The sequence below is a fragment of the Delphinapterus leucas genome, chromosome 10 (genome assembly GCF_059928025.1).
Source record: "Delphinapterus leucas isolate spDelLeu-1000000601 "Yukka" chromosome 10, BTC_Dleu_Yukka2, whole genome shotgun sequence".
NCBI lineage: Eukaryota > Metazoa > Chordata > Mammalia > Artiodactyla > Monodontidae > Delphinapterus > Delphinapterus leucas.
Window position 1 is genome coordinate 43,976,736 of NC_143138.1, and position 27,818 is coordinate 44,004,553.

The following is a 27,818-nucleotide window of genomic DNA, read 5'->3' on the forward strand; positions in this document are numbered from 1 at the left end:
AGTGATCTACAAAACAGAAACAGACTCATGGAAATAGAGAACAGACTTGTGGTTGCCAAGGGTGAGGGATGGAGTGGGAGGCTGGGGTTAGCAGATGTAAGCTTTTATATATAGAATGGATAAGCAACAAGGTCTTACTGTAATGCATAGAGAACTATATTCAATATCCTATGATAAACCATAATGGAAAAGAATATTTAAAAAAGAATGTATATATGTGTATAGCTGAATCACTTCGCTGTACAGCAGAAATTAACACAACACTGTAAATCAACTAGACTTCAAAAAAAAAAAAAGAATAGAAAAAAACCCTCAAGATACTTAATTTTCAGAACACTACACCCCAGGTGGAAAAAATACTACACTGAGTATTAGCATTGCTAACTCCTGACTTTTAGAGTCAAAGGTTAAAAAAATTATCTGTTAAGAACTCTCTGGACCACTCTCTTAAGGGTTTTGCTAGTCCTATGCATCGTCACAGGAAGAATTTTGACCTGAAAATTCAACGGCCAGATTTTTACTTGGTTAATTATTTTTTTTTTTTTTTGGCGGTATGCGGGCCTCTCACTGTTGTGGCCTCTCCCGTTGCAGAGCACAGGCTCTGGATGCGCAGGCTCAGCGGCCATGGCTCACGGGCCCAGCCGCTCTGCGGCATGTGGGATCTTCCCGGACTAGGGCACGAACCCGTGTCCCCTGCATCGGTAGGCGGACCCTCAACCACTGCGCCACCAGGGAAGCCCTGGTTAATTATTTAATAGTATATCTACTTACATAATCCATTTTTTATTTATAATTTATAAATGGGTTACTTCTCAAAAGAATTTAAAGCAGCTCTTGATTAAAAACAGAATTGGCAGAGGTTTAAAAATAAAATTTGAAGACCAGTTATTAAACTACTTGCTTGTCTTGCTTACAAAGGTAAAAATCATTAATTGACAATTCTAATGGTTATAATTTGATAAATGTCATACTGCTCAGTAAGGAAGTTTCATCTTTGAAATGCACATCTAAGTGCAACAAAATTGACCAGTTTTGCTCAGGAGCCAAAGAGTTCCCTAGAAAAATGTGCTTCCTGGAGATAGGAAAACAGAGTGACTAGTTTTATTTTATTTTATTTTTTTAATTGAAGTATATTATAGTTTTGTCTGGATATATGCTCAGGAGTGGGATTGCTGGATCATATGGCAGCTCCCGTTTTAGTTTTCTGTGGAACCTCCATACTGTTCTCCACAGTGGCTGCACCAACTTACATTCCCACCAACAGTTTAGGAGGGTTCCTTCAGAGTGACTAGTTTTAAAATAACCACCTTCTATAAAGACGACATTAAAAAAAAAATAGCCACACACACATGTGCGTAGTTGCATGCGGACACACCTATGTAGGGAAGGAGGATACAGATAAATTCTCAAACATACCAGATCTTTCACTACTTCTCAGGAAGGAAGATATTCATGCAGTTGGTATTTGCAATCATGAGTCCATTTTCTCTACTTTGTTTGGCTTTCTCACTTATTTTTACTGAGCATTTATGTAACTCACTTTATGCTGATCAATGAGAGTCCGAAGGGCATCCTCATCGTCTGGGAGGACGCCATGGAAACGAAGGGTCTGCTCCGCTTCCGCCAGCCACTCCAGGAGGGCGTGGACCACCGAGTGAAACTCCTCTGCCTAACGGTTCACATGCGCCCCAAAAAAGATTCCCAAACATGCTTGTTAGTAGAGTCAAGTCTTCCTCTCAATGGAAAAAAAAAAGTCTTAAATTTAAACTGATTCATTATATCCATTATTCCCATTAAAAAGATAAAGATACATGGTGCTGCATTTTACAAATATAAGAAAACATCTAATCCGTCAAAAAGGCCTACATGAAGAATAATTCACCATTTTAACAATCTGATGTGAGATGAATGGCAGCCCATTATACATTCTAGCTGAAAAAAAGACTCAAACAGCACTTTTACGGCAAGATTAGAAAACCTCCCTCTGTTGAGTCATTTAAATTCTTTGGGGAGGAGTTGGGCGGGGAGCGGGCCCACGCAATGATGCTCTAAGGACTCCCTCCCCATGACTATCCTGGCTGAGACACGGGAGCCCTGTGGTCCTTCAGAACAGCAGTTCCTGTTGGGGGTGCAGGACCTTTGTCAGCACACCCAGCAGCTGTAACCCCAGGGCTTTACCTGGCGCAGAGCTGCTTCTAGGCGGGTCTGCTTGGATACGGAGAGTGCACACACCGTCTCCCAGCGTGTGCTCAGCTCCTGCATCTGGACCCTGACCCAGGAGGAGTCATCCTGGCTGCCCTCTATGAGCTCCCGGGCTGAGCGCTTCAGGGCCTGCACGCTGCTGGTCCTCTTCCCCAGCTCCTTCTGGAAGACCTAAGACCAAATTTTTAAAAATTAATTTTAAATTACAAAGCCCAAACAGTAAGACATACTATATGAAATATGTATGTGCACATAACATCATGTATGGCTCTCCAAGACCTACAGTTTAATGACTCACGTTTCCCTCAGAATCTGCAGAAAATAAGACAAGACACACTGCTCCTGTGAGGGCACCGTCAAGTCTAGGCTTTTATCAATTTGCTCCTCAATCTTGTAATGTTTTCCTGAGTGAATGTTATTTTTTAAATGACATGTTGGACTTAAAGAATGGTGGTCACCCTTCTTTATTTCAATCCCATGCAAAAATGCATCACTACTTCTTTTCTGTGATACTTTGTGAGGGTGTCTCAATCCCTCTGGAATCATTACTGTGTGCGCCCAGTGTGTGCTGGCCACCACACTGCTCTCCATCAGCAACACACCTAAGGGACTGATTGGTAACTAAGCAGCCCTTGGAGACAACAGCAGGGCTGGCACATCCTCTTTGTTTCCCTCTAACAATCGTTTGTTGTAGCTTTCACAGGATCCTGGGCACTAACCCATAACGTCAAATTTTAGAGGCTTGACTCCTTAATCTGTCACCTTGGAGGAAAAGCTTTTTATTTTTCTCTCCCGCCCAATTTTGATGAACTCTGATGTGCCAAGGGTTAAAGTGGCTTCTTTTGGTCCCGGACTAAATCCATTTCTGACGCAAGAGTCTGTCTGCAACCAGGTCTTTCAAATAACCAACTTCATATATAAACTAAAATCAGCTTATTTTTCTAAAAAATCATCACAAATGAATATTACCAAGCACATTTCATCCTTCTGACTCTATCCATGAGTTTCTATTCTGATACTCGGATCATTCATAAAAGTGAGACTGTCGAAAATAATCCAGAAACAGTGTGATGAGTTCTTTGCTGATTTCACTCTGATAGTGTTAAATGAGGTGTGCCCGCAGAGATAAACACACACACACACACACACACACACATGAACAAACACACATGCACAAACACACAGATACAAGGTACAGCGTCTAACTCTCCCTTTTGTGATAGGACTAGTCCCACGGTTCTGAGTAGGCTTTCCAATGTACTTTGTATACTTAAACTTCTTATTGGGGCTTCCAATTGTATTACTAATGCTGAATGATTAATTCATTCTTGTTGACCTTTAGTATATAAAAAACCAGCCAAGTGCCTAGGGGAGTAAATATTTAGACAGTGAGCTTCTAAAAATGGCATTTATGTACAAAGTAACATTACGTTATTCAGCAGTCACTGAAGGAGTGCCAGGGGATGGAAAAGTTTGTATTAATCATGCACAAAACAACATAATTTAAAGTGTTTGAAATGTCTGTAGGCCAGATCAATGTGCTTCATCTATTCTCTTATTTTCTGTTAATGTTCAAACATAACAAACTCTCTTCTATGGGTATAATGAGATAATGGAACGAGAAAAGGGGAAATAAGTATGCAAAAGGACCAATTATTTTAAAAAGAACAGGTAAGATCAAAATAGCATAAGCAGGGAGGTATAAAGAGAACATTTTAACATGAAATAAGTTTTCTGAACTGAAAAATTATAGAGAGGAATATGACATGAATTCAAGTGTAGTGCTGTAAGAGAATTGTATATATAAAGCCAACCATCCTACATTAGTACCGGGCCTCATGCTGTTTTCAAGGTTCTTTAAGTTGTAACAGTATTTGATCATAATTTAGGACCTTACACTCAGTATATCTCTGGGACGTCTCAAATACCACCTTTGATTTGTACAACAGATTGACATGCATATCAGGAGACGGCAAGGAAACCAATTTTCTTGAAGTAATAACTGAATCCCTAATGGCATGCGCTGTTGTCTCTTAAACTGCTACAGGTCAAGGGGCAAGGTTAAAACTGTTTTTGAGAAAAAGAGAAGCAGCTGATCATGACCCCCACAGATCATGTCACACATCTAGCACTTCAGCAATGACCTAGTTCCAGGTCACCGAACGAACGATTTTAAATTATATCACATAATTACCTAAATGAATAACAAAAGATACTAAAACATTCTTGAAAAACGTTTTAAAGTGCCAGACCATGAAATAACTTTTCAAGTTCTAGCAAGGTTTCGGATAGGGAAATTTAAAACCAAAGTATTTCACTGATACTGAAGTAATTTTCCTGCATCACTTTTAAAGTTGGCTTCCTCGTTCTCCTCAAATGTCACATATTTCAGTATTAAAAACTATTATGTAGCATGATAGATACTCTGTAGATATTTACAAAGCTAAATTAAGTGGTTACAGTTCCCTCTACATTCAGAATAATCAAGCAAGATAAAATAAAATGTCCCAGATAACAATACCTTGTGATTATCGATCAGATTCATCACTAGATCGATGTCTCCGTGGACAGGCTGGTCCTCAGCCAGCTGGGGCTCAACCCTGTACAGCCAGTCAATGAGGGCCTGCAGGGCGTCTGTGAATTGCCCAGAAAATAAGAGGGCTTCCTCCAATTTGTTTTGTCTAGGGGAAAAAATGGAAAAAATCAATCTGAGCAACAAAAAAGCTGCCCTCTATATCCAAACATCTAAAAAACATCCACGAAGGCTAAGCAGACCTCAAGAGGAAAAGCAGTGTATTCGGACTCACTGCTGTTTCTCTGCTTTCCTTAGAAAATAACAAACTTCTCTCCAATTTTCTTTTCATTGCTTAAATCCATGGCACCTGTTCCAGGAAAATTCCCTCATCACCACCTCACGGGCCCTTTAGTTTCTTCATAAAAATATGCCTTTTCAATTAAATTGTGTTTTAAAGTATCATGCAGTAAGTTTGACCTTTGGGGTGTACAGTTCTATGGATTTTAAAACATGTATATGTTCATGTAACATCACCACAGTCAAGACCCAGAACAGTCTATCAACCCCAGATCTCCCTCAGGCTGGCTCTTCCTGGTCACAGTCTGCCTCCACGGCGGACACCTGCCACTCATGGATCTGTTCATCACTGTGACTTTGTCTTTTCAAGAATGCCATATGGGGGCTTCCCTGGTGGCGCAGTGGTTGAGGGTCCGCCTGCCGATGCAGGGGACACGGGTTCGTGCCCCGGTCCGGGAAGATCCCACATGCCGCGGAGCGGCTAGGCCCACGAGCTATGGCCGCTGAGCCTGCGCGTCCGGAGCCTGTGCCCCGCAACGGGAGAGGCCACAACAGTGAGAGGCCCGCATACCGAAAAAAAAAAAAAAAAAAAAAAAAAAGAATGCCATATGAATGTCATGAAATCATTTATAGGACACTGTAAAAAGTATGTAACCTTCTGAGAGAAGATTTTATTGATTCTGAAAAACTAACACTAGGGCTTCCCTGGTGGCACAGTGGTTGAAAGTCCGCCTGCTGATGCAGGGGACACGGGTTCGTGTCCCGGTCCAGGAAGATCCCACATGCCGTGGAGCGGCTGGGCCCGTGAGCCATGGCCGCTGAGCCTGCGCGTCCGCAGCCTGTGCTCCGCAACAGGAGAGGCCACAACAGTGAGAGGCCCGTGTACCGCAAAACAACAACAACAAAAAAGACTAACACTAAAAACTTATTATGAAGTTCCCTAGAATGGAATATGATATTCTATTCAATTTGGATACTGACAAAAGTAATGAGACTAAGGATCAATGAAAAATTTGGAAACATGTATAAGATATGTGAACTCTTCAACTACTATTTTAACTTTCTTAGCTACTTTAACATTTTTTTAACATTTTGGGTCTTCATGGTTGAAGTGTAGTGAGGAGGAGGGAGACTGGGAAGGGGTGGGTGGGGTCAGGCTGGTAGGACCCTGCTCGCCACAGTGACAGGGCCTGTATCCTAATCCACACCCAAGAGTTCGTCCCTAAAGGGTATGAAGGGGGGTTGGGGGGGAAGGGGGGGTGACAAGATCTCACTTATACTTTAAGAAGACAGGCCTACTGGTGATGTGGAAACGGGACTGAGGAGGACCATGGCAGACCTGGGGACCAGTCCGAAGGCAGGCGCTGTAGTTGCATGCGAGATGCGGGGAGGCTTGGAGAAGGATGTCATTTTTGAATGAACCGAGCACTTAAACGTAAATAATACTGAACAGCAAAGCCTCTCGGGGGAGGCACCGTGTGTGCGGGGCATCGAGGATGAGCAGACATTCTCCAGGCAAAGGAGGTATGTATTCAAGGTTCCAAACCCTGCCTGCAGAGCGCCAGGACCGTGACAGCTGCCAGGGGTCCAGCAAGGTGAGTGAGCGGCTGTCAGGCGCATCTCACCTCTCCACCGACTTCCCACAGATCGTGTCCCACTTGTCTCTGAGCTCACTCAGCATGTCGTCCAGCTTCAGGTTGTCGTCAGCCAGGGAGGTCTTCTCCTTCAGAGAACGCCCAGTCCTGTTGGTGGTGTCGTAGACAGAATGCTTGGCTCCGAGGGATTTCTGAAACTCCTGTACATCCAACAAGAGAGCAGCATGCATTTCTACTTGGGATTGATACACAAATAGGTAAGAGACAGTGAAAAGGGCATTCCTCTTAAATAAATGGAGACATCAGCCATCATCAAGTCACATGGTGTAGTGAGTACTCAACAGGGAACACACCAGGGTAGAGAAGAACCTTTAAACTTTCAAATGGAAGGATTAACTTTTTGCAGAAGCCAAGCACCTACTATTATCAAGCACCTATTATTATTAAGAGCACCTAGTAGTATCAAAAAAAAAAAAACAATTTCAAAGCAAAACAAATCCTGAATCTCTTGTAGACATAAACTACAAACAGTATAAATAGTTATGGTAAAGTGGAATTGCTAATAAACTATGGAGAGACCCACGAGCCCAGAGAGGAAAATGTAGCTAATACTCTATGAGTAAGTATGGGTCCAGTCTGGACACAGAATGACCCAGTAATGTATAAATTTACTACAGTTGTTTTTTATTGTCAAAAAGATTTTCTGTCACACATTTTGGATTCTCACTGTAATGTTACATGTATTTTATCTGTGAGCCAGGATAAGGGGAAAAGAACCATAGCTTTGGTTATGTGTTTGGACCCACTCATTCTAGGCATACCTGGGGAGGCCACGTCCCTCCTCACATCCACAACGCCCTACCCAAGTCTCTGAAGGTCTATAGATGACTTTCCACTACCAAACAGCTACATGGCTAATATGACACCTGTATTTTTCAGCTTTTACAGTGTTAGTGAACCCCTCATGTTTGTGTGTGTATATACCGCATGTGGGGGAGGGAGGGATGAATTCTAATCTTTCTATATAACTCAATTATAAGCTTTCATAGAGCAGGGGTATTACCTCTGTAGGACCCTTAGCATCATCCTGCATTTTGTGGGTGTTTGTAAACATTTAATAGAAAGAGTAAGACATTGAATACATAATCTCAGTGATGAGAAGAAAAAAGGCCAACTTCATGGGCAGCTTAAATTGAACACATAATCTCAGTGATGAGAAGAAAAAAGGCCAACTTCATGGGCAGCTTAAAAGCTCATAAAATATCAAGGAAACACAAACATGGAGATTCTCAATCCTGGTAGCACATCAGAATCACCCCAGGCAGTAAAATGCTATGCAAATGTAATTTCCCAAAATAACCTCGAGGTTACAATTACCTAATAAATCGTATTGCCTTAAAAATGTTACACACTTGAAGTGTTTCACTAATACCACACTATATATATCTTTTATAATAGGAGGCAACTACATCTGGGAATTTTTTGGCAATAAATACCATCACAATATGTCACTATTTCTGTAGTCTGTTTTCTGTAATTATTATGTTTTTCATGTTTTTCGAAACAGAACGCTAGCTTTAGAATCATGGTATTGACACAGATTTTCTTATACAAAACAAATGTTACAGCTGAATACAGGATAGAGTCAAACTTTTTAAAGACAAAAAGTATCCAAACGATGAACAGAAAAGACTTCTTTTAAGATAGGCTTCACGTACCCTGTTATCTCAGAGAAATGGTGACTGGCGACAGGTCTCGCTAGGAAAAAGAAATCTAATAGGGTTCTTCACACATTCTTATTTCCAGGATTCTCTACTTTAAATATGCAGTATGCTTTCATCAGACTATGTAACACAACATCTATGCTCAAGTTCACATAAGGCATTCTATTTTGAGAAGGAGGGGATGGGAAAGGGTGCTGATCACCATCTCTGGGCTGCCAGTGCTAGATGGGGCAGCTCCCAGGCAGAGGGGCCATCAGGACAAGCCACTCGTAAAGCCCTCATCCAGCCAAAGAAAGGACCTCAGCATGTTCCCCCATCATCCTAGGATCCTGAGCCCTGCAGCTGGTCAGGCCCACTGACGGAAGCAACCAGGCTGGATGAACACGAGCGCTAGAATGTTCTGATGATGATAAAACTTGTATCATTCAATCTTTTCCAGCATTTTAAAAGCTATCATGTTTCAAGCAATGATTTATATGTAGATGCCTAAGACTGTAAAATGGTTTGCAGGGACGGTCTCCTTTTACCCACATCCTCACCCTGAGGGCCGATGATCACTTTACAAACAGAATAACAGAAAGACCCAAATTCAAGAGAGTTGGGGAGGATGGGGGGAGGGATGTTCTTTGAATGGCATGTGGTAGGAATATAAAAGGCAGAAAATATAAAACACAGTGTTTCCATATCTTCTTGTCTACACAAGGAAGCCAGTGACTATGTGTCTTTGAGGGGAGGGGTGGAATTTCACACACATACACAGTAATACCAATTTAGGAAGTGGCAACCAATTTTCCCCACTGCACTGTATGTAGAAATATATATGGCAAAATCTACGTTCCTTTTAGTACATAATTATGTTCTGCATGGCATTTGGTCTATGAAAGAAATTACAAGACAAGGCAGTTGTGATAAACCGAAGTGCCAATGTTCGGCCTCTAGAAGTCCTTTATGTGTTTTAGACTGCGGAAGACTTCCAGTTTTAATTCAGTGAGTTTTCTTTTAACAATTAACCCTGGAATCATAATGGAATGATCACTTGACCAATGTAAAGGGCAATTGGTTTTAAATTTAATATAGGTCCACGTTGGACAGCCTTTTCCTCCAGTGGTGAATAAATACACAATCAGGTAGGAATTTAAAAGTGACCCTGAGATATACAACGACACAATGTGCTTTTCTTAACTGCAGACCCACCTTATGCTGTGCCAGTTGTGCTTTGATTTTGTCTGGGTCGTTGGCAATTTCCAGTTCAGAATCCAAAGACTTCTCTGACTCTTCCAGCCACTCCATAAGCTTACTCCAAGCTTCATGGAACTGTAAAAGAAATTCACATCTTTGTCCAGAAAACTTTCAGGCATACTCACTAGATTTGAAATCTAGTACATTTCTAAACAGAAATCGATATTAATGAAAATGTTAACAATTATACATTCAAAATTCTCCCTGAAGAAGAACAGGAAAGAATATTTTCATCAGCAGATTACAAAATGTCTTGTTGACGCTCAGCTTTTGTGGTCATGCCCCGCGGTCACTTTGTTATAACTCATTCAAACATGTCAGCTTTAACAAAAATAGAAGTGAGCCTAGAAGCAGTTAGGGAGCATCAGGCAGAACGTCCCACCCTTTCTTTTGTTTAATAAATAATGTAAGCGTAGACTGGCATGCTTTATATTATCCCATAGGTCTCTTACATTGCTTTTCATTTGGCTTTCTGTCTGCTGTTCTGATTGGAATCTAAAATACAACACAAATGAACTTATCTACAAAACAGAAACAGACTCACAGACATAGAGAACAGACTTGTGGTTGCCAAGGGGGAGGGAGCGTGGGGGAGGGATGGAGTGGGAGTCTGGGATTAACAGATGCGAACTAGAATATATAGGATGGATAAATAACAGGGTCTTACTATATAGCACAGGGACCTATATTCAATATCCTGGGATAAACCATAATGGAAAAAAACATGAAAAAGAATAGATAGATGTATAACTGAATCGCTTTGCTGTACAGCAGAAATTAAACACAACATTGTAAATCAACTATACGTCAATGAAACTAAAAAAATAATAATGTAAGCTTCCACTGTTGTCTCTTGACAGATCTGGATTTACTTCTAAGGTGGTGTTTAATTCTTATGCTAAGAAACAGGTACAAAAAGGGAGAAGGGAAAGGATAAAGTTTGTAAATTCACTTTAACAAAAAGAGGGCATTACGTTCCTATTTAATGCAAAGACAATTCAACATCTTTCTTGCTGCTATACAAATCCTCACATCAATGTCTGAGCCTCACATACTGGTTTTATATTTAAGAGCACCCACAGTATTCGAGTTCTCACAAAATAGAATTCTCTTTCACGTCTAAAACCTTGAACTATTCTGGTGCTATATATACTTGATTTCAGCTGTGGTCTCTTTTCTGCTTATCATAAAGAAATAGTAGGTACTATTTTTGGATACCAAACTAGAAAATTAGTTATAAATTATTTCTTCCAAGGAATTAAAGGGAACAGATACATGACAAAAACCTAAGTAATCAAAATAAAAACTGTTTTATATCAAAGAACATTAATAGTGAAATAACAAAAAGACATTTGATACTAAGCACAGTGAGAGCACAGAATCACAAAGCTGCAAGGGTCCACTGGAGACTGTCTTGTTAGAGACCTGCTCTCCCTACACGTCCCTCCCACAAATCTAATCAACTTAGACATGAAAACAGGGAGGCCAGAATAGGCACATAAATTGCCCAAGTCAGAGAACTACAGCCAAGATCTGAGCCAAAACCTGAGGTATTAGAACAAATAAATAAATAAACAGCTAGTGATGCCAGCCTGTCTTTTTTTTTGGTATGCAGGATCTTAGTTCCCCGACCAGGGATCGAACCCGTGCCCCCTGCAGTGGAAGCACAGAGTCCTGACCCCTGGACTGCAAGGGAAGTCCCTGTCAGCTTGTCTTTCTACAGACAGTACAGCCTATAACAACTGGATGGTAAGTACAATGGTACAAACGCACAGGTTCTGAGGCTGGTCCTGCTCCCAAAACTATTTAGAAGCCGTACAAATAGAAGAAATGCCATCCTTTTGCACCGAGAACAGTGGAGAATCCTTATCAATTCAATTCAACAGACTGAGAAAATAAAATTGACTCGATAGAGAAAGGAGGAAGAGGGTGGCTGACTGGTATCCATGAGACTTGAGTAAATCAGATGTTCATAACTCAAAATGCCTCCACTACAGATGACAGGGCTGCACACACGGCAAGAAAAACATCAGGCTTGGCATGAGGACTGTCTTAAAAAAACATCCGAGACCGATTCTATTCTAGAGACTCATTTATTACATGGGACATATCATACCTCCCCCTCAAAAAGAGACATGTGGCCTGTAATCCAATCACAGTGCAATGTGTCATTTCGCCAGCCTTTAAACATTTTATGCTGGACAGCTTTAAACGCTGAAACACTGGACTCCCAGGTCATCCTCTGCATCGCCCAGCCGAGCCTAGCTCCCCAAATGACCGCGCCCAACACCAATGCTGGACAAATGCAATGGAATGGGGCAGAAAGAGTCATTATAAAATTCACCCTCAGTATTATTACACGAAGTTCCTAGTAAAAATCAAAGATATATGCCAAGCAAGGTGGGTGCATCTTCCTCTTCCCTGGAGTACAGAGATGCATAATTGCACTTCTCTGTGTTTAGTCTAGAACAGAACATGAGTAACAGGTGAAGGAAGGAAGGAAGGAAAGTTCCATGTGAGATTCTCTAGATTAAAAAAAGCAGCCCCCCAAGATTCAAACAGTTAATTTAAAGGTGGGATGAAGCTGTATCCAAATATCAGAGAAGAAAGGAAGCCCTGCCAACAAGTGTACGGATTTGGAGAGGTGAAGAGAAACAACCAGCTCAGACCCAGAGTATGCCTTCAGAAAGCTGTCTGGGGGCTACACATGAGAAAGTCTGGTTTTGGAACTAAACACAAGTAGCAGTATAAAAAAGCAGAATGCCTCACTCTAAGTATGACAGTGGAGGTTGAAAGGCCAAGGAAAACCAACCAACCCAACAACAAAACTGTGGAGCCCTTTTTTGGGCCCCAATGATAACGGTCCATCTGTGATATCAAGATATGATCAGTCTTTCCAAGGCTGGTCCCCAGGGCCTGGAGTTGCTGCCAGGTCAGAAAGTGACGTCATCGTCCAAACTGAGGCCATGGCCTTTTTAGGAAATAAACACCTTGGCTTCACGCCATGATTGTTACACAAAGCACAGCCTGCCATAAAAGCACTTTAATAACATAACGTGTATTTAATAACATAACATAGACCTGATTCATTGCCAAGTTCAGAGGATCTTTATAAAGGTTTACCTGCTTGGCCCTCTTCCTTGCATCGTCCAAAGATCTTCCTCTTTCTACTAAGCGCTGGACCACTTTCTCCCAGCGGCTCTGTACACTGATAAGCAGATTCTTAATGAGAACGACATCTTGTTTCTGACTGAAATACTTCAGGTGGGTTCCAGTTTTGTCCAGCTCTATGATCTGCTCCCGGTGAGAATTTACTTCATTGGCAAAGACCTTTCCCAAAAAAAGGGAGGTGGGTACAATCAGAAACAAAGGAAAAATGGATCTATCTTGAAAATACTTCCGGGATCATAAGCTGGTTTCAGAGGACAAAAGAAAGTGTTCAAACTACCAAATTTATGCTTTTGCCATTAAAACAGCCTGATGTCTAAAAAGGTCTGAGAAGGGAGTGCTGTCCATCCGGGATGCAGCTTACCTTGTGTTCATCAATTTGAAACAAGACGGTGTCCAAGATAAGGCTTGGCCTGGAAGCCACGTTTAGGGTCTGCTCCGCCTGGGTGAGCCAGTTGATGAAGTCCTGGAGGGAACTGTGGAATTCCATTGCCAAGGTGAGGGCCTCTTCCAGTTTAACCTGAAAAGACAGATTATTTAGTATTTCATGGTATTCAAGGTTTCCCGCCTCCCCCCTCTTCCCCGCCCCAGCAAGTTTAACCACTCTCTGGCAGAGTTCCTCCCCATCCACACTTTATTTATGCATAGTCTATATCCCCCACACAGTTTTTGAATACTGGCTAACCAAGCCCCTTCAAGTTTAGTGAGAAGCATCCCACTGCAGCTAAAACAATTTTAATATACACTAAAACTGTGGTTTGGGGACAATTAACCACAGAATTACTAAATAGAATCTAGAAAAAGAAAATTTGACATGCATACAATTCATTTTGGAGGTCAAAATACTATGAAATATATATACATTATGCTCTGTCAGCAAGGGCATATAATCTAGTATTCCTAGCCTATCATTTTTATAGCATTAAATAGCAAGATTTTTAATTCTCCCTCATGGATTTTTGTTATGTAAGTGCTTATTATATGTACAATCATCTCACTTTCTTGGTCTCCCTCCCTCCCCACCCCCGCCACACATACAGCCTGCCTTTTGCTTAATAAGTGTGATTAGAATTACTTAACCACCCAGAATTCCACTGGTTCACAGATTTAAACTATACCTAGTTAACACTTGACCTATGATATACCTTTATCTATGTCTGAATAGATTTCTTCAACTGTGTTCTCCTGCGTTAAGACAGAATACTATTTTCAGCTGAGCCCATGAAATGTCCAAACGTATACAAAGAAAATTTAAACATGGATCATTAGATGTTCCACTGACAATTCTACTCGGAGATAAGGTAAGACCCATGAAATGAAACAATGAAAACATTCATTCTATGATATTCATCAAGGCACATACTTTCCTTTCATTGAGCTTGGTTTCCACCGATTCCCATTTTTCTTTCAAGTTATTTATGTCTTGGTCAATATTTGTCTCTGCGGATTTGGGGCATCTTGCAAGCATCTGCTGGCCTTTCTGCATCAGACTCTTATATGTTTCTTCTTTAACATCAAAGGCAGCACAGATTTCCTAAATGGAGATATCCCCCCGCCCCGCAAGTCATATCATTTTTAAGAGAACAAAATCTCAGAGCTCTTTTTCCATGTCATCAATCCCAAGCCCCTTATTATATACTCAACACCGTCCAGCACACAGAATACCCTGACACATTCAAACTTTCCACTATACTGAAAGAACAACTAAACCTATAGCCACACTCTGCCTACCAAGAAGTCTTAGAAATGGTGCTATTGTTATCAATCCACCCCACACGTGAAGCAGTAATGTTAAATGTTATCAAGAAAGGTTTCAATGTACAGTAACCAATCAGCTCTGTGACCTTGGGCGAGTAACGTAACTTCCCTGAGCCTCGATTTCCTTCTCTGTAAAATGGGTTCTCTAAGTCTCTCCTCGGAACACAATACAACAACTGTAATATTGTTTTTTTGGTATAATGTAATTCTATGCTCAGAAGACACACAGTGGATAGAAGGTGAAGACCCAGTACGGTAAGACATTTAAGTTGATGACACAGACTTTGGAATCACAGTAGCCAAACTTGCGGTCCTATGAATATTCTTCTCAGTTATAACATTTTTAAAGCTTTCAACTAGAATGCAGTGTGTATCTTCTATAGAGAGTATAAAAATACTGCTTAAACAAATTTAGAGTTTAAGATAAATGAAACACCAGTTACACTCACGTCAAAAGTAAGACCAGTTCTATTCCATTGATTCAATTACAATGTGAGTCAAATCATAGCTCCCACTGAAAAATTACATACTATCTAACACTTCCAACTTTTTAATTTTTAAAATTGAGATATAATCCATAAAAATCAGCATTTTAAAGTCTAGAATTCAGTGTTTTTAGTATATTCATAAGACTGTGCAACCATCACTACTAATTCTAGAATATTTTTATTGCCTCAAAACTTTGTAATTTCTTAAACCTTAAAAAAATCCCTCTCTCAACATATTTACAATATCACCCACTGAAAGCTTTTAATCAAAGCAAAGCTTCTAAATACAGCTAAATCTCAGGAAACAGTAATACTCCAAGTTTTCTAGCTTCCTTCATGTCTAAGAGAACCAAATCAAAAGAACATGACTAAAACAGTATTACAAGTATCAGTAACTCTTTAGAATTTCTTAAATCATGGACTTCTATAATTTGGCAAATGATATCAGCAAACATCCTACCCAAACCAAATATGCTGATAAGTAATATTTTTCTAAAATAAAATATTCTAAAGATAAGCTCTTTGCTTTCCAACTTTTTACTTATATTCTTCTAAATTACCATTAAAAAATATTTATTAGAGAACCATCTCATGCATGTTTGTTCAAGAATTCATTAAACATATACTTAATGGACTGTAATAGCTATGCAAGTACTTCTAGGAAAGTAAGGAGGTATCTGGAAGACAGCCAGATTTTATGGAAAAGACAAGTGCTCCCAAGTTATTTAGTCAATTACTTTTTCAGTGAACAAATGGGTCCCTTGTAGCACCAAGAAAACAACATATTAACAACAAGAAAACCACATACACAATGATTTTCTAAAAGAAGGAATAGAGATTCTAGGAAATTCTCTATAGGATTAATAGGATTCATTTTAACTGCTCATGGCAATTGTGAAATGAATAAGATGTTACTTCTGTTGTATTTCTTCACTCCACCTACAAGATGGTCACTTCCTCTCCAAATCATCAAATTCAAAATTATTCCCAACAAGTGCAGTTTTATTAGTAAGATCTTACAACAACACTAGGCATGACTAAAGAGTACAGACTTTCACGTACAATGGCCCATTTCTTTTGCCAAATCCCTAAGTACTTCTACTTTTATTTCCTAAGAAGCATTCAACATTTGAAAAAGACTGTTTTCTCTTAGAACTTTTAGAGCTAAATTATGATGGGACACGAATAGGAAATGTCAATAGGTCAAATGTAGTCTAAATTTAATTTCTCAGCCCATACTTCTAGGAAAGAAAGCCAGAGTCTCAAGTTTCATTATTTTTCCTCCTTATCTTTAAGAGTTGACAGCGCTACAGACTCTGGGCGGGAACAGCCCACAGGCATGATGTGATGCTCCGGGTCAGACAATTAAACAGAAGCCTCCTCTTATCCAAACCTGGTGGGTGTGAGGTTGAAGATACGGCCCCATCACCATTAAAAGGAGCAAATACGTAACTTCGTTTTCACAGAACAAGAACATATTTTCCAGCCTTCCATGAAACTGGGTGGGAATCTCACGCTCACAGCAGTAATTGTTAAGTCCATTCTGATTCCTTTAGGGATTTTTCTTTCCACTCAAGGAGCCACAGTTTATAATTTACCCAATGTTATATTACTATCCATACAAGTTTATCATTTTATGGGGGAAGGTCTGCTTCTAAAAAATGCCTAGACTGCTAAAACCTCTTTTCATACACTGACACACTAAACTTTAAAATAAAGAATAGGTTCTGACTTTAAAAATTTAATCAACAGTGTTTCTAGCACTTACATATAGAGATTTCTGCTGCAAAACTGGATATCCTTAAACCTTCTCCCACAGTTTGTTTATCATCAGGGCCTACACAAAGTAGTCAGTTTCTTAATCTGAGGCTAGAGCTGTAGGAAATAATATAGTTACCATGTGGGCATTAAGCTGTTCCCTGGCTGTTTCCGGTAAACCTCCCAGAGGCTTGGATGCTAACAGATGGCGCTCCGTGTCGGTCAGCCACTGTTGCAAATCCTCGATTTCGCCGTGGAACCCTTTAGCCTGGAGTGAGAGAGAGGTTCAAGTTTGGGCCCCAGATAAGGTCACTTTGAAGCCAAAAATGAAGCTTAAACAATCCCAGCCTGCTAAGCCTCTCCATGCATTTTGAACAAGGGCAGGGGCCTCTGGACCACTTGCTTTTCTTCAGCAGGAGAACCAGCAATAAAACTATCATGCTAAGAACTGGAGAGCTGTGTTCTTCTCAGCTCTGTCCTTTATCCCACTTTTTTTTACTCTTCTCCTTGAAGTATAAAAACTAAACAGGGGTGTGAAAACCAATAAAAGAAATGCCATGTCATCTTGGTCTTGAAGGCACCAAAAAGTTTCAGGATTTATTCTCTCATTCACCTGGCGCAAGGCACCATCCAGCTGCTGCTTCCTTTGTTCTGTTTTTTCCAAAACATTTTGCCAGCGTTGATTCAAAACCTCTAGCTTGTTCTGAAGGTTGCTGACTTCTTCTCCGGCACTTGATTCGATTAGATCATTTCCTGCTTTCTTCACGGCTTCCACGGTGGACTGATGGGCTAATACATCATTTTGGAGCACCTGAAAATATTCAGATTAACACTTAATATGTTCGCTAGTTTGTGACATGCTAGCATCGCTTCTAATGCAATTCTTTTATTTCCTGGTTATGAAACGTTCTGAAGCTACAACATATACGTAGAATTTTAGTACTAATGAACTTTTTAAAATGGTGAACTTCCTTTCCCTTAACTTTGCAGCTTTATTGGGTATCTCTTCAATCTACCAACATTCCCTGAAATGATTATGTTGAGAACATAGCTAGTTCTTCCCACTAGAAGAGTTTTGAAACTGATGACATTAAGTATATAGAGATTATAGTTAAAAGGCTCTAAAAATATTCATTTGACTCAAGCTCACTTTAATTGAACTTAATTTTCATGTCCTGAGTAAACAATTTCGAAGATATATATTGCTATATGTTCAAATATAAAATTAAAACATTGCCATGTTTTACAATTAGCACTCTTAAAAAGGAAACATGAGAGATTACGACAAGCAACTATATGCCAATAAAATGGACAACCTGGAAGAAACGGACAAATTCTTAGAAATGCACAACTTTCCGAGACTGAACCAGGAAGAAATAGAAAATATGAACAGACCAATCACAAGCACTGAAATTGAAACTGTGATTAAAAATCTTCCAACAAACAAAAGCCCAAGACCAGATAGCTTCACAGGAGAATTCTATCAAACAGTTAGAGAAGAGCTAACACCTATTCTTCTCAAACTCTTGCAAAATATTGCAGAGGGAGGAACACTCCCAAACTCATTCTACAAGGCCACCATAACCCTGATACCAAAACCAGACAAAGATGTCACAAAGAAAGAAAACTACAGGCCAATATCACTGATGAACATAGATGCAAAAATCCTCAACAAAATACTAGCAAACAGAGTCCAACAGCACATTAAAAGGATCATACACCATGATCAAGTGGGGTTTATCCCAGGAATGCAAGGATTCTTCAATATACGCAAATCAATCAATCTGATACACCACATTAAGAAATTGAAGGAGAAAAACCATATGGTCATCCCAATAGATGCAGAGAAAGCTTTCAACAAAATTCAACACCCATTTATGATACAAACCCTCCAGAAAGTAGGCATACAGGGAACTTACCTCAATATAATAAAGGCCATATGTGACAAACCCACAGCCAACATTGTCCTCAATGGTGAAAAACTGAAACCATTTCCACTAAGATCAGGAACAAGACAAGGTTGCCCACTCTCACCACTATTACTCAACATAGTTTTGGAAGTTTTAGCCACAGCAATCAGAGAAAAAAAAGAAATAAAAGGAATCCAAATAAGAAAAGAAGAGGTAAGTCTGTCACTGTTTGCAGATGACATGATATTATACATAGAGAATCCTAAAGATGCTACCAGAAAATTACTAGAGCTAATCAATGAATTTGGTAAAGAAGCAGGATACAAAATTAATGCACAGAAATCTCTTGCATTCATATACACTAATGATGATAAATCTGAAAGTGATATTAAGAAAACACTCCCATTTACCATTGCAACAAAAAGAATAAATTATCTAGGAATAAACCTACCTAAGGAGACAAAAGACCTGTATGCAGAAAATTATAAGACACTGATGAAAGAAATTAAAGATGATACAAATAGATGGAGAGATATACCATGTTCTTGGATTGGAAGAATCACATTGTGAAAATGACTATACTACCCAAAGCAATCTACAGATTCAATGCAATCCCTATCAATCTACCACTGGCATTTTTCACAGAACTAGAACAAAAAATTTCACAATTTGTATGGAAACACAAAAGTCCCTGAATAGCCAAAGCAATCTTAAGAAGGAAAAACGGAGCTGGAAGAATCAGGCTCCCTGACTTCAGACTATACTACAAAGCTATAGTAATCAAGACAGTATGGTACTGGCACAGAAACAGAAATATAGATCAATGGAACAGGATAGAAAGCCCAGAAATAAACCCCCGCACATATGGTCACCTTATCTTTGATAAAGGAGGCAAGAATATACAGTGGAGAAAAGACAGCCTCTTCAATAAATGGTGCTGGGAAACCTGGACAGCTACATGTAGAAGAATGAAATTAGAACACTCCCTAGACACCATACACAAAAGTAAACTCAAAATGGATTAAAGACCTAAATTTAAGGACAGACACTATCAAACTCTTAGAGGAAAACACAGGCAGAACACTCTATGACATAAACCACAGCAAGATCCTTTTTGACCCACCTCCTAGAGAAATGGAAATAAAAACAAAAATAAACAAATGGGACCTAATGAAGCTTAAAAGCTTTTGCACAGCAAAGGAAACCATAAACAAGACCAAAAGACAACCCTCCAAATGGGAGAAAATATTTTCAAATGAAGCAACTGACAAAGGATTAATCTCCAAAATATACAAGCAGCTCATGCAGCTCAATAACAAAAAAACAAACAACCCAATCCAAAAACGGGCAGAAGACCTAAATAGACATTTCTCCAAAGAAGATATACAGACTGCCAACAAACACATGAAAGAATGCTCAACATCATTAATCACTAGAGAAATGCAAGTCAAAACTACCATGAGATATCATCTCACACCGGTCAGAATGGCCATCATCAAAAAATCTACAAACAATTAATGGTGGAGAGGGTGTGGAGAAAAGGGAACCCTCTTGCACTGTTGGTGGGAATGTAAATTGACATAGCCACTATGGAGAACAGTATGGAGGTTCCTTAAAAAACTAAAAATAGAACTACCATATGACCCAGCAATCCCACTACTGGGCATATTCCCTGAAAAAACCATAATTCAAAAAGAGTCATGTACCACAATGTTCACTGTAGCTCTATTTACAATAGCCAGGACATGGAAGCAACCTAAGTGTCCATTGACAGATGAATGGATAAAGAAGATGTGGCACATATCTACAATGGAATATTACTCAGTCATAAAAAGAAACGAAATTGAGTTATTTGTAGTGAGGTGGATGGAACTAGAGTCTGTCATACAGAGTGAAGTAAGTCAGAAAGAGAAAAACAAATACCGTGTGCTAACACATATATATGGAATCTAAAAAAAAAAAAAAGTGGTCATGAGGAACCTAGGGGCAAGATGGGAATAAAGGCACAGACCTACTAGAGAATGGACTTGAGGATATGGGGAGGGGGAGGGGGAAGGGTAAGCTGGGACAAAGTGAGAGAGTGGCATGGACATATATACACTACCAAACGTAAAATAGATAGCTAGTGGGAAGCAGCCACATAGCACAGGGAGATCAGCTCCGTGCTTTGTGACCTCCTAGAGGGGTGGGATAGGGAGGGTGGGAGGGAGGGAGATGCAAGAGGGAAGAGATATGGGGATATATGTATATGTATAACTGATTCACTTTGTTATAAAGCAGAAACTAACACACCATTGTAAAGCAATTATATTCCAATAAAGATGTAAAAAAAAAAAAAGGAAACAAATGATCACAGAATACCTTTTTTTTTTTTTGCGGTACAGGGGCCTCTCACTGTTGTGGCCTCTCCTGTTGCGGAGCACAGGCTCCAGACGCGCAGGCCCAGCGGCCACGGCTCACGGGCCCAGCCGCTCTGTGGCATGTGGGATCCTCCGAGACCGGGGCACGAACCCCTGTCCCCTGCATCGGCAGGCGGACTCTCAACCACTGCGCCACCAGGGAAGCCCACAGAATAAGCTTTTATCGTCTTTGGTTTTAAGGGTGCTAGAGTTAACTGCTCAGGTGACAGGAACGAACCCCAGGAGGCCCTAACATTAAAGGGAAAGAGATTTCACCATTTACTGGGGAATACGTGAGTCCAGCATTCCATGATTTAGCTGTTCTCTTACTAGAAAATATGATATGAAATGCCTATGACAGATCCCAGTAAATAATGCCTTCTTATTCTATTATCCGGTGGGAATATAAGAATACATTAATAACACTTAAATGCACTAACATGGGGCAAGAGTGGTAAGTGCAAAAAACAACTGCAGGCTAAAAAAATCAATTTCTTATACTGAAAAGAATTAGCTCAAAGAACAAATACAGCTTAGTAACAGTTTCCTTTCAAGAAGACTGCTATGCTTTTGGAAACCAGAAGAAACCTTCCTCTATTGTTGGTAAAAGTCTGTGATAACCCTTCCCCCTACACTCAGACTCGGGTTGGCAACAGGAGAGAAGAGGAGTGTCATCTGTCGTCCTGGGAGGGACAACCCACATCTGGGAAACCCAGACCAGAAGGATTTCAGCCAAGGGCACGAACTGTCCCTGATCACTGCTTCTCTGACTCCATCCACTTGTGTTCTGAGGCATCTGGTGAGGGAGGTTTTTCAAAAGCTATAAAATCAACTGAGTAAGGAGTGATCTTTATAAGAAGCAGGTACTTGGATATGTTAACGTAGGCACCACTTTCAAAAGGTAGGAGTTAAATATTTTCACAGTCAAAACATAAAAGATAATTCTATAAAATTCGTTCTTATAAATGGTCGGAGCCCTGCTACATAAGCCACAGCCTAGGAGCCAGAGAAGAAGGCGGGACAGGGATGGGAATCTTCCCTCCCTTCCTCCAGCAATTGTGCTGGCAATTCTGAGTCCTTGAACTTTGACCTTCAGAAATGGAATCAGGGCGGGGAGTGAAGGATTGGGAGTTTGGGGCCAGCAGATGCCAACTAGTAATATATGGAGGGTGGATAAACAACAAGCTCCTACTGTACACCACAGGGAACTATATTCAATATCCTGTGATAAAATATAATGGAAAAGAATATATATGTATAACTGAATCACTTTGCTGTACTGTGGAAATTAACACATTGTAAATCAACTATACTTCAATAATTTTTTTTTAAAAAGAAAGAAATGGAAGGAGAAAAGATCCCTGACTAAAGGAAACTAAAGGTCCCTAACTCATCTCCGCCAAAATAACTGGACCAGGGTGCCGCACGTTCCCACCTCTACCATCTTCTACAAAGTTCCTGTCACTGATGTATGTGACTTTTAGGACAATGGCTGAGTTTATGAAAATGTAAATGCTATAAACTCACCCTATGAGAATAAACATTTTGGTTACATGCAGAGTCAGTGTGACTGGTCATTATTGCTCTTAGCAAAGGTATAATATAGATATTAAATGAGGACAGATATTCATGATGCAAGATAAGTCCTAATTGCTTAATCAGATATGGCTGGGCAATGATTATAAATACAGACAGAAAGAGGTAAAAAAGGAAGAAAAATTTAAATTAGGGAACAATTACTGGGGGGAAACACATGAAGGAAGAAGAACTAAAGCAAGAATAATCAAAAATATCATGATCTTAAAGTGCTATAAACCTCTTATTTTAAAATGCTGTTAATATGTAAAATAATCAAATGTTTCTATATGATAATCAAGGAAAACTTATTTAAGATTAGGATTAAGGACCTAACTTTAAGTAAGACACCACTACAATGTGTATGTTAAAAGTTCTATGAAAGCCTGCTGAATGTCAGGATAAACTCTACTGGGCATAAATTCTATTCATTAAGCCTCGTTGACTTAAGACGGGGAATTTTCTGTTAATAATCATCAACCAAGTGCCACAAAGATGACAACATATGAAACTATTTTGCATATATCTCAAGATAAAAATTTTCCACTTATAAGCTTTCAATCAAGTACATGACATGTAAAAACTCTTCTAAACATAATAAATAGTTTAAAAAACTACCTCGGAAAGAAAAGGACTAAGACACAAAAAGCCAGTGAAAAGTAAGAGAAAGAAACAGAAGGACAAACCCCAACATGATGAGAGATGTACAGACAGATAGAAATATATGACAAGCCAAAACGCAGCAAGGGAGAGACGCGTGGAGGGAAGGGTGACCAGAGGAAACACGCACAGAGCCTGCAGGGTAACTGTGACTTGCCAGGCTGCCCCCAACAGCTTTTAAAACTATGTTACCTTCATCCAAGCACAGGTATAATCAGAAATTTAAACCTCCAGTGTTGGTCATGCAGTCCTCCTAACGTTTAGCCAAAAATTCCCCATTCTTGCTATTTTTGACAATAACTGCCTTGACCAATGAGAAAAACATTTTGATTATCACTTTCCCGTCGCAGAGCACAGGCTCTGGACGCGCAGGCTCAGTGGCCATGGCTCACGGGCCCAGCCGCTCCACGGCATGTGGTATCTTCCCGGACCAGGGCACGAACCTGTGTCCCCTGCATTGGCAGGCGGACTCTCAACCACTGCGCCACCAGGGAAGCCTGATTATCACCTTTTAAGAAGTGCATTTTAAGTAGTTCAACCTTATGTTGCCAATGTCAAATAGGAACATGGGTTAAAACCATAAATGCCTAAAAAATCAGCAGACCAGAAACATCTGGTGACACTAGAAATGCAGAGAGAAGAAAGAGAGGATGCAGTAACAGCTACGTACATGATGCTTGGCGAGTTCAATTTCAATGGCCTTGGGGTCTCCTCCGACAGGCTTCTGTTCGCTGAGCAAGCCCTCAGTGTGCGTGAGCCATGCCAGCAACTCGTCCAGCGCGTGCTGGAACTGCCCCAGTGCTAACAGAGCACCCTCCAGCTTGTGCTGCAGACAGAGAGGAAGACAATCGATCCACGAGTCTGATAGGATGGATGACCCACATTTATAAAACAAGAGTGAACTGTTCAATTGCTTCATGCTGCATAAGTGTGTAAGCAAATCCAATGAAGCCCAATCATCATATCCTCATATATTTTAAGTTTGAAACTTTGTGGTTAAAAAAACAGCATGTGAGAAGCAGGAAAAGTTCCAAGGAAATAAAAGAATTTAGGGGCTTCTGAAGTTTATGTCCAGGATCCCCTAATTTTACTTTTTAACAGTTATTTTACATTATTATATGACCCTGAAATTGGTATTTACCTGTCTATTGATGATCCTCTCATCCAGACTGTCCCATATCAATTTCAGCTCCATCAGTGGGTCCTGAACAGTGTGTTTATCACTTTCTTCTGTTACTTTCTTTAGCAGGAGCTCTGCCTGATGGTTCAGTCTCTCCATTTCTATCTGTTGTTGATACGCCTCTGACTTAAATTGCTATTTTTTAATAAAGGAGGCATACAAGAAAAATTTGTTATACATCAGTAACTTTATCTTTTTATTTTTTTGGAATTTTTGAATTTTATTTTATTTATATTTTTATACAGCAGGTTCTCTTCAGTAACTTTAAACAAACAAAAATTCTACAGGTTAGATGTTTGTTCTAATTCACACTTTTTATTGCGGTGGGGTGAAGAGGAATAAAATCTAACACAGGGTTTACTGATGAAAAAACTGTAGATAAAAAATGATGAAAAGAAATCTTTTCTCACACCTGAAACTAGCACAACATTGTAAATCAACTATACTCCAGTATAAAATAAAAATTAGATTAAAAAAAGAAATCTTTTCATTCAACGTTTTCTGATGGAACGATTTTTTATTTATAATTTTGCTACTTCACTTCTGTTCTCTACAATAAAGAACTAACAAATTTCAAGGATGAACTTCTTCCAGGGTCTAATTATACATATTCAATAAATGAGTTCTGAAATTATAGGAAAGAAGAAAACAAAGTATATATTGACATATATGAAACCCAGAAAAAAAAATCTCTAAGAAACTCACATTATTTCCTGCTCAAAACACACACACATCTTGCAGTCACTGAACACTCTGTGTTTTCTGTAGCTATGCTGTGTTTATTTATTCATTTATATTATTTTTCTTTGTGGCCATGCTATGCGGCTTGCAGGAATCTTAGTTCCCTAACCAGGGATCGAACCCGGGCCCCGGCAGTGAAAGTGCTGAGTCCTAACCAATGGACAGCCAGGGAATTCCCTGCTATGCTGTGTTTATTAGTATTTATTTATCCTTTGCACTGACTCAGAATAACATTACTCTCACTTGGTGCTTAATGACATGTAGGTAATAATCCTGGCTTTGCCAACCAATACAGGTTAGCCAGTGGTTACATGTAATAGGAAACTGTCTTTTCATAAAGTATTGATTTTAATCTCTAATAGTAAATAATTAAATAATAATTAATGGCTAAGCAGTATCAATTTTTTTCAAGCAAGTTATAATAATTAAAAATAATAACCAAAGCATAGTGAACACTTGCTATAGTCAAGTTGTTCTCAATAAACTTATAAAGAAAATCATTTTATCCCCAATTAAGGTAAGGACACAGAAGTGAGAACAGTTAGACAAATTTTCTGAGGCCATTTGGCTAGTAAGTGGATGAAGGGAGATGCAACTTCAGACACCTGATTTAAGGGCAAGCACCTCATCCAGTGTGCTGTATGAAAACTGCTGAGATATATGTAAAACCCAAAATAAACCCTCCTCCACACCTGTAATTGTACATAAAGGATACCATGTGTTTACTACATGAGCAGACAGAGTAAAACAAAAAAATCACCATCTAATGATGGTAGCAGTAAAATTCTCAAGAAGAAACAATTTTTTTTCTAAATGAAATATTCTATATCACACTTAGAGATAAAAATGCTACTCTTTTAAAGCCAGATAATAATTTTATGTAAAAATCTAGTAGAGTTCATTGAAAGGGCTGTGATGTCTCTGTAGACAGAGACTTTAAAATTAGGGAGGAAATAGCTGCTCCCACTTTGATAAATGAGCATCAGCACAGAGGAATTCAGAGGAAACGGTTCAGCCATTTTCACAGCTGGAGATCAAGAACCACAAAGGAAAAAAATTACAGAGGAAAGCAGATGGGAAACAACAAGCATTTACAAAACAAACATTTTGGGAAACACTATGATCCCATCCAATCCCATCCACCCACGGGATCCTTCTTTAGCCTGCTGGACTAATTGAATTACTCTAAACACAACAAAGAAAACAGAAATGTTGCTGTATATGTATCAGTGACAATAACACACTACAGAATAATAAAGTTCTAAAAATCCTTATAGTATACATATGTAATATGTCACAAACACACACACACACACACACACACACACGACCCCATACCTCATCCTACACCCAGTATGAGGATATATGAAAGGCTATAAATCAAATCTTACGAGTGCTTGACTCTGGTTACATAACATTTTGTTTTGCTAATTTGCATTTTCTGATTTTTCTATAATGAACAGGAATTGATTTAGTAAGAAAAACTACTAGTATTTTGTATCCTTTATTTAACGAGCACTTATACATAACCTATTATGTGCAGGCACTATATTAAACCAGTTCCATAATCAAAATGTAACACTTCAATTATATAAAATAAATTTGCATAAAGCATCCCACGAATCAAGAACTTAAAAATGCAACGTTTGATGAATTTCTCAGCTCCTACCCATACCTTCAGCTCCTCAATCTGCTGCTTGACAGTTTCAAGATCTGTTCCAATTGGAGACAATGAAGCCAATTTGCCACCTGCAATATCTACCCAGTCGAATATTGCCTGAAAAACACGTTAGGTCATGTTATTATAACAGTATATTTGAAATTACTACAACACCTCAAGTGCAATAGAAAAGTATAATCATAAATCTATAAAGATATTAAGCAATGAGCCTGTTTTACAAATAAGGTAAAAGTGGCAATATACTGGAACAGTTATCCCAAATATGAAATAGATGAAACCTCCAATTTTGCATCCAAATTTGTAGAAGAAATTCTATCTTGAATAGAATCTTAGAATATTGAGAACTTTCAAGAAAAGTCTATTTGAAAAAAAAAAGTTTTATAAATTCACCACACAAAATAAAATTCTCTGTACTCTGTCTGCCTAAAAGGCAGATTGTATAAATATATTGAGAACCCATCTGTTCATTCAAATAATCAAGAAGTTTACTGTTTGGCACGTGAAACAATTTGTCTCAAGTAAACTCTTCTGTATTACTGAGATTAGCATTAAAATCCTGCACGTACAATGATTAAGACCATTATTCTGAACTGCGACAAAACTTCAAAATCTCCTATCTTCTTGTTCGTTTTAGGCAACACAAACAATCTTTTTTTAAAAAGGCTCCACTCACATTTTTTTTTTTCAGGTTCTGAATACACAAAATTATTCTGCCATTCAATGAAGTTGCCAGGCCATACAGTACTGAGAAAAAAACCCTGGGAAATATCTGATAGTTTAAACTGATCATGATAAACCCTAAGAACGTGAGCAGCAACTTGGGAAATAAAATGCATTTCACTTTACAATCAAACCTTGAAACCTCTGGAGTGTCTGCAGCTTTGGACACTTACCTACAGCTCTTTTAATCCATCACTGCCTTTCATCC

At 39.3% G+C, this 27,818-nt stretch overlaps 1 protein-coding gene across 22 annotated transcripts in view; it reads right to left on the minus strand.

Annotated features, from left to right (window-relative positions):
- The window catches only part of DST (dystonin), a 497,316-nt gene that overhangs the window by 22,391 nt on the left and 447,107 nt on the right, over nt 1-27,818 (minus strand). For 20 of the 22 annotated variants that reach the window (XM_022581520.3, XM_022581525.3, XM_089918929.1 and 17 more), the window contains 13 exons: nt 26,885-26,986; nt 24,430-24,603; nt 23,959-24,114; nt 17,358-17,555; nt 16,884-17,012; nt 14,104-14,274; nt 13,105-13,260; nt 12,696-12,902; nt 9,528-9,647; nt 6,640-6,809; nt 4,724-4,883; nt 2,179-2,373; nt 1,541-1,669 (listed from right to left, as the gene is read on the minus strand). In XM_022581520.3, coding sequence (XP_022437228.3) covers nt 1,541-1,669; nt 2,179-2,373; nt 4,724-4,883; nt 6,640-6,809; nt 9,528-9,647; nt 12,696-12,902; nt 13,105-13,260; nt 14,104-14,274; nt 16,884-17,012; nt 17,358-17,555; nt 23,959-24,114; nt 24,430-24,603; nt 26,885-26,986 — 2,067 coding nt within the window. Of the gene's footprint in view, nt 1-1,540; nt 1,670-2,178; nt 2,374-4,723; nt 4,884-6,639; nt 6,842-9,527; nt 9,648-12,695; nt 12,903-13,104; nt 13,261-14,103; nt 14,275-16,883; nt 17,013-17,357; nt 17,556-20,869; nt 21,303-23,958; nt 24,115-24,429; nt 24,604-26,884; nt 26,987-27,818 lie in introns of those variants that run through there. The other 2 variants (XM_089918928.1, XM_089918931.1) reach the window with 2 other exon arrangements.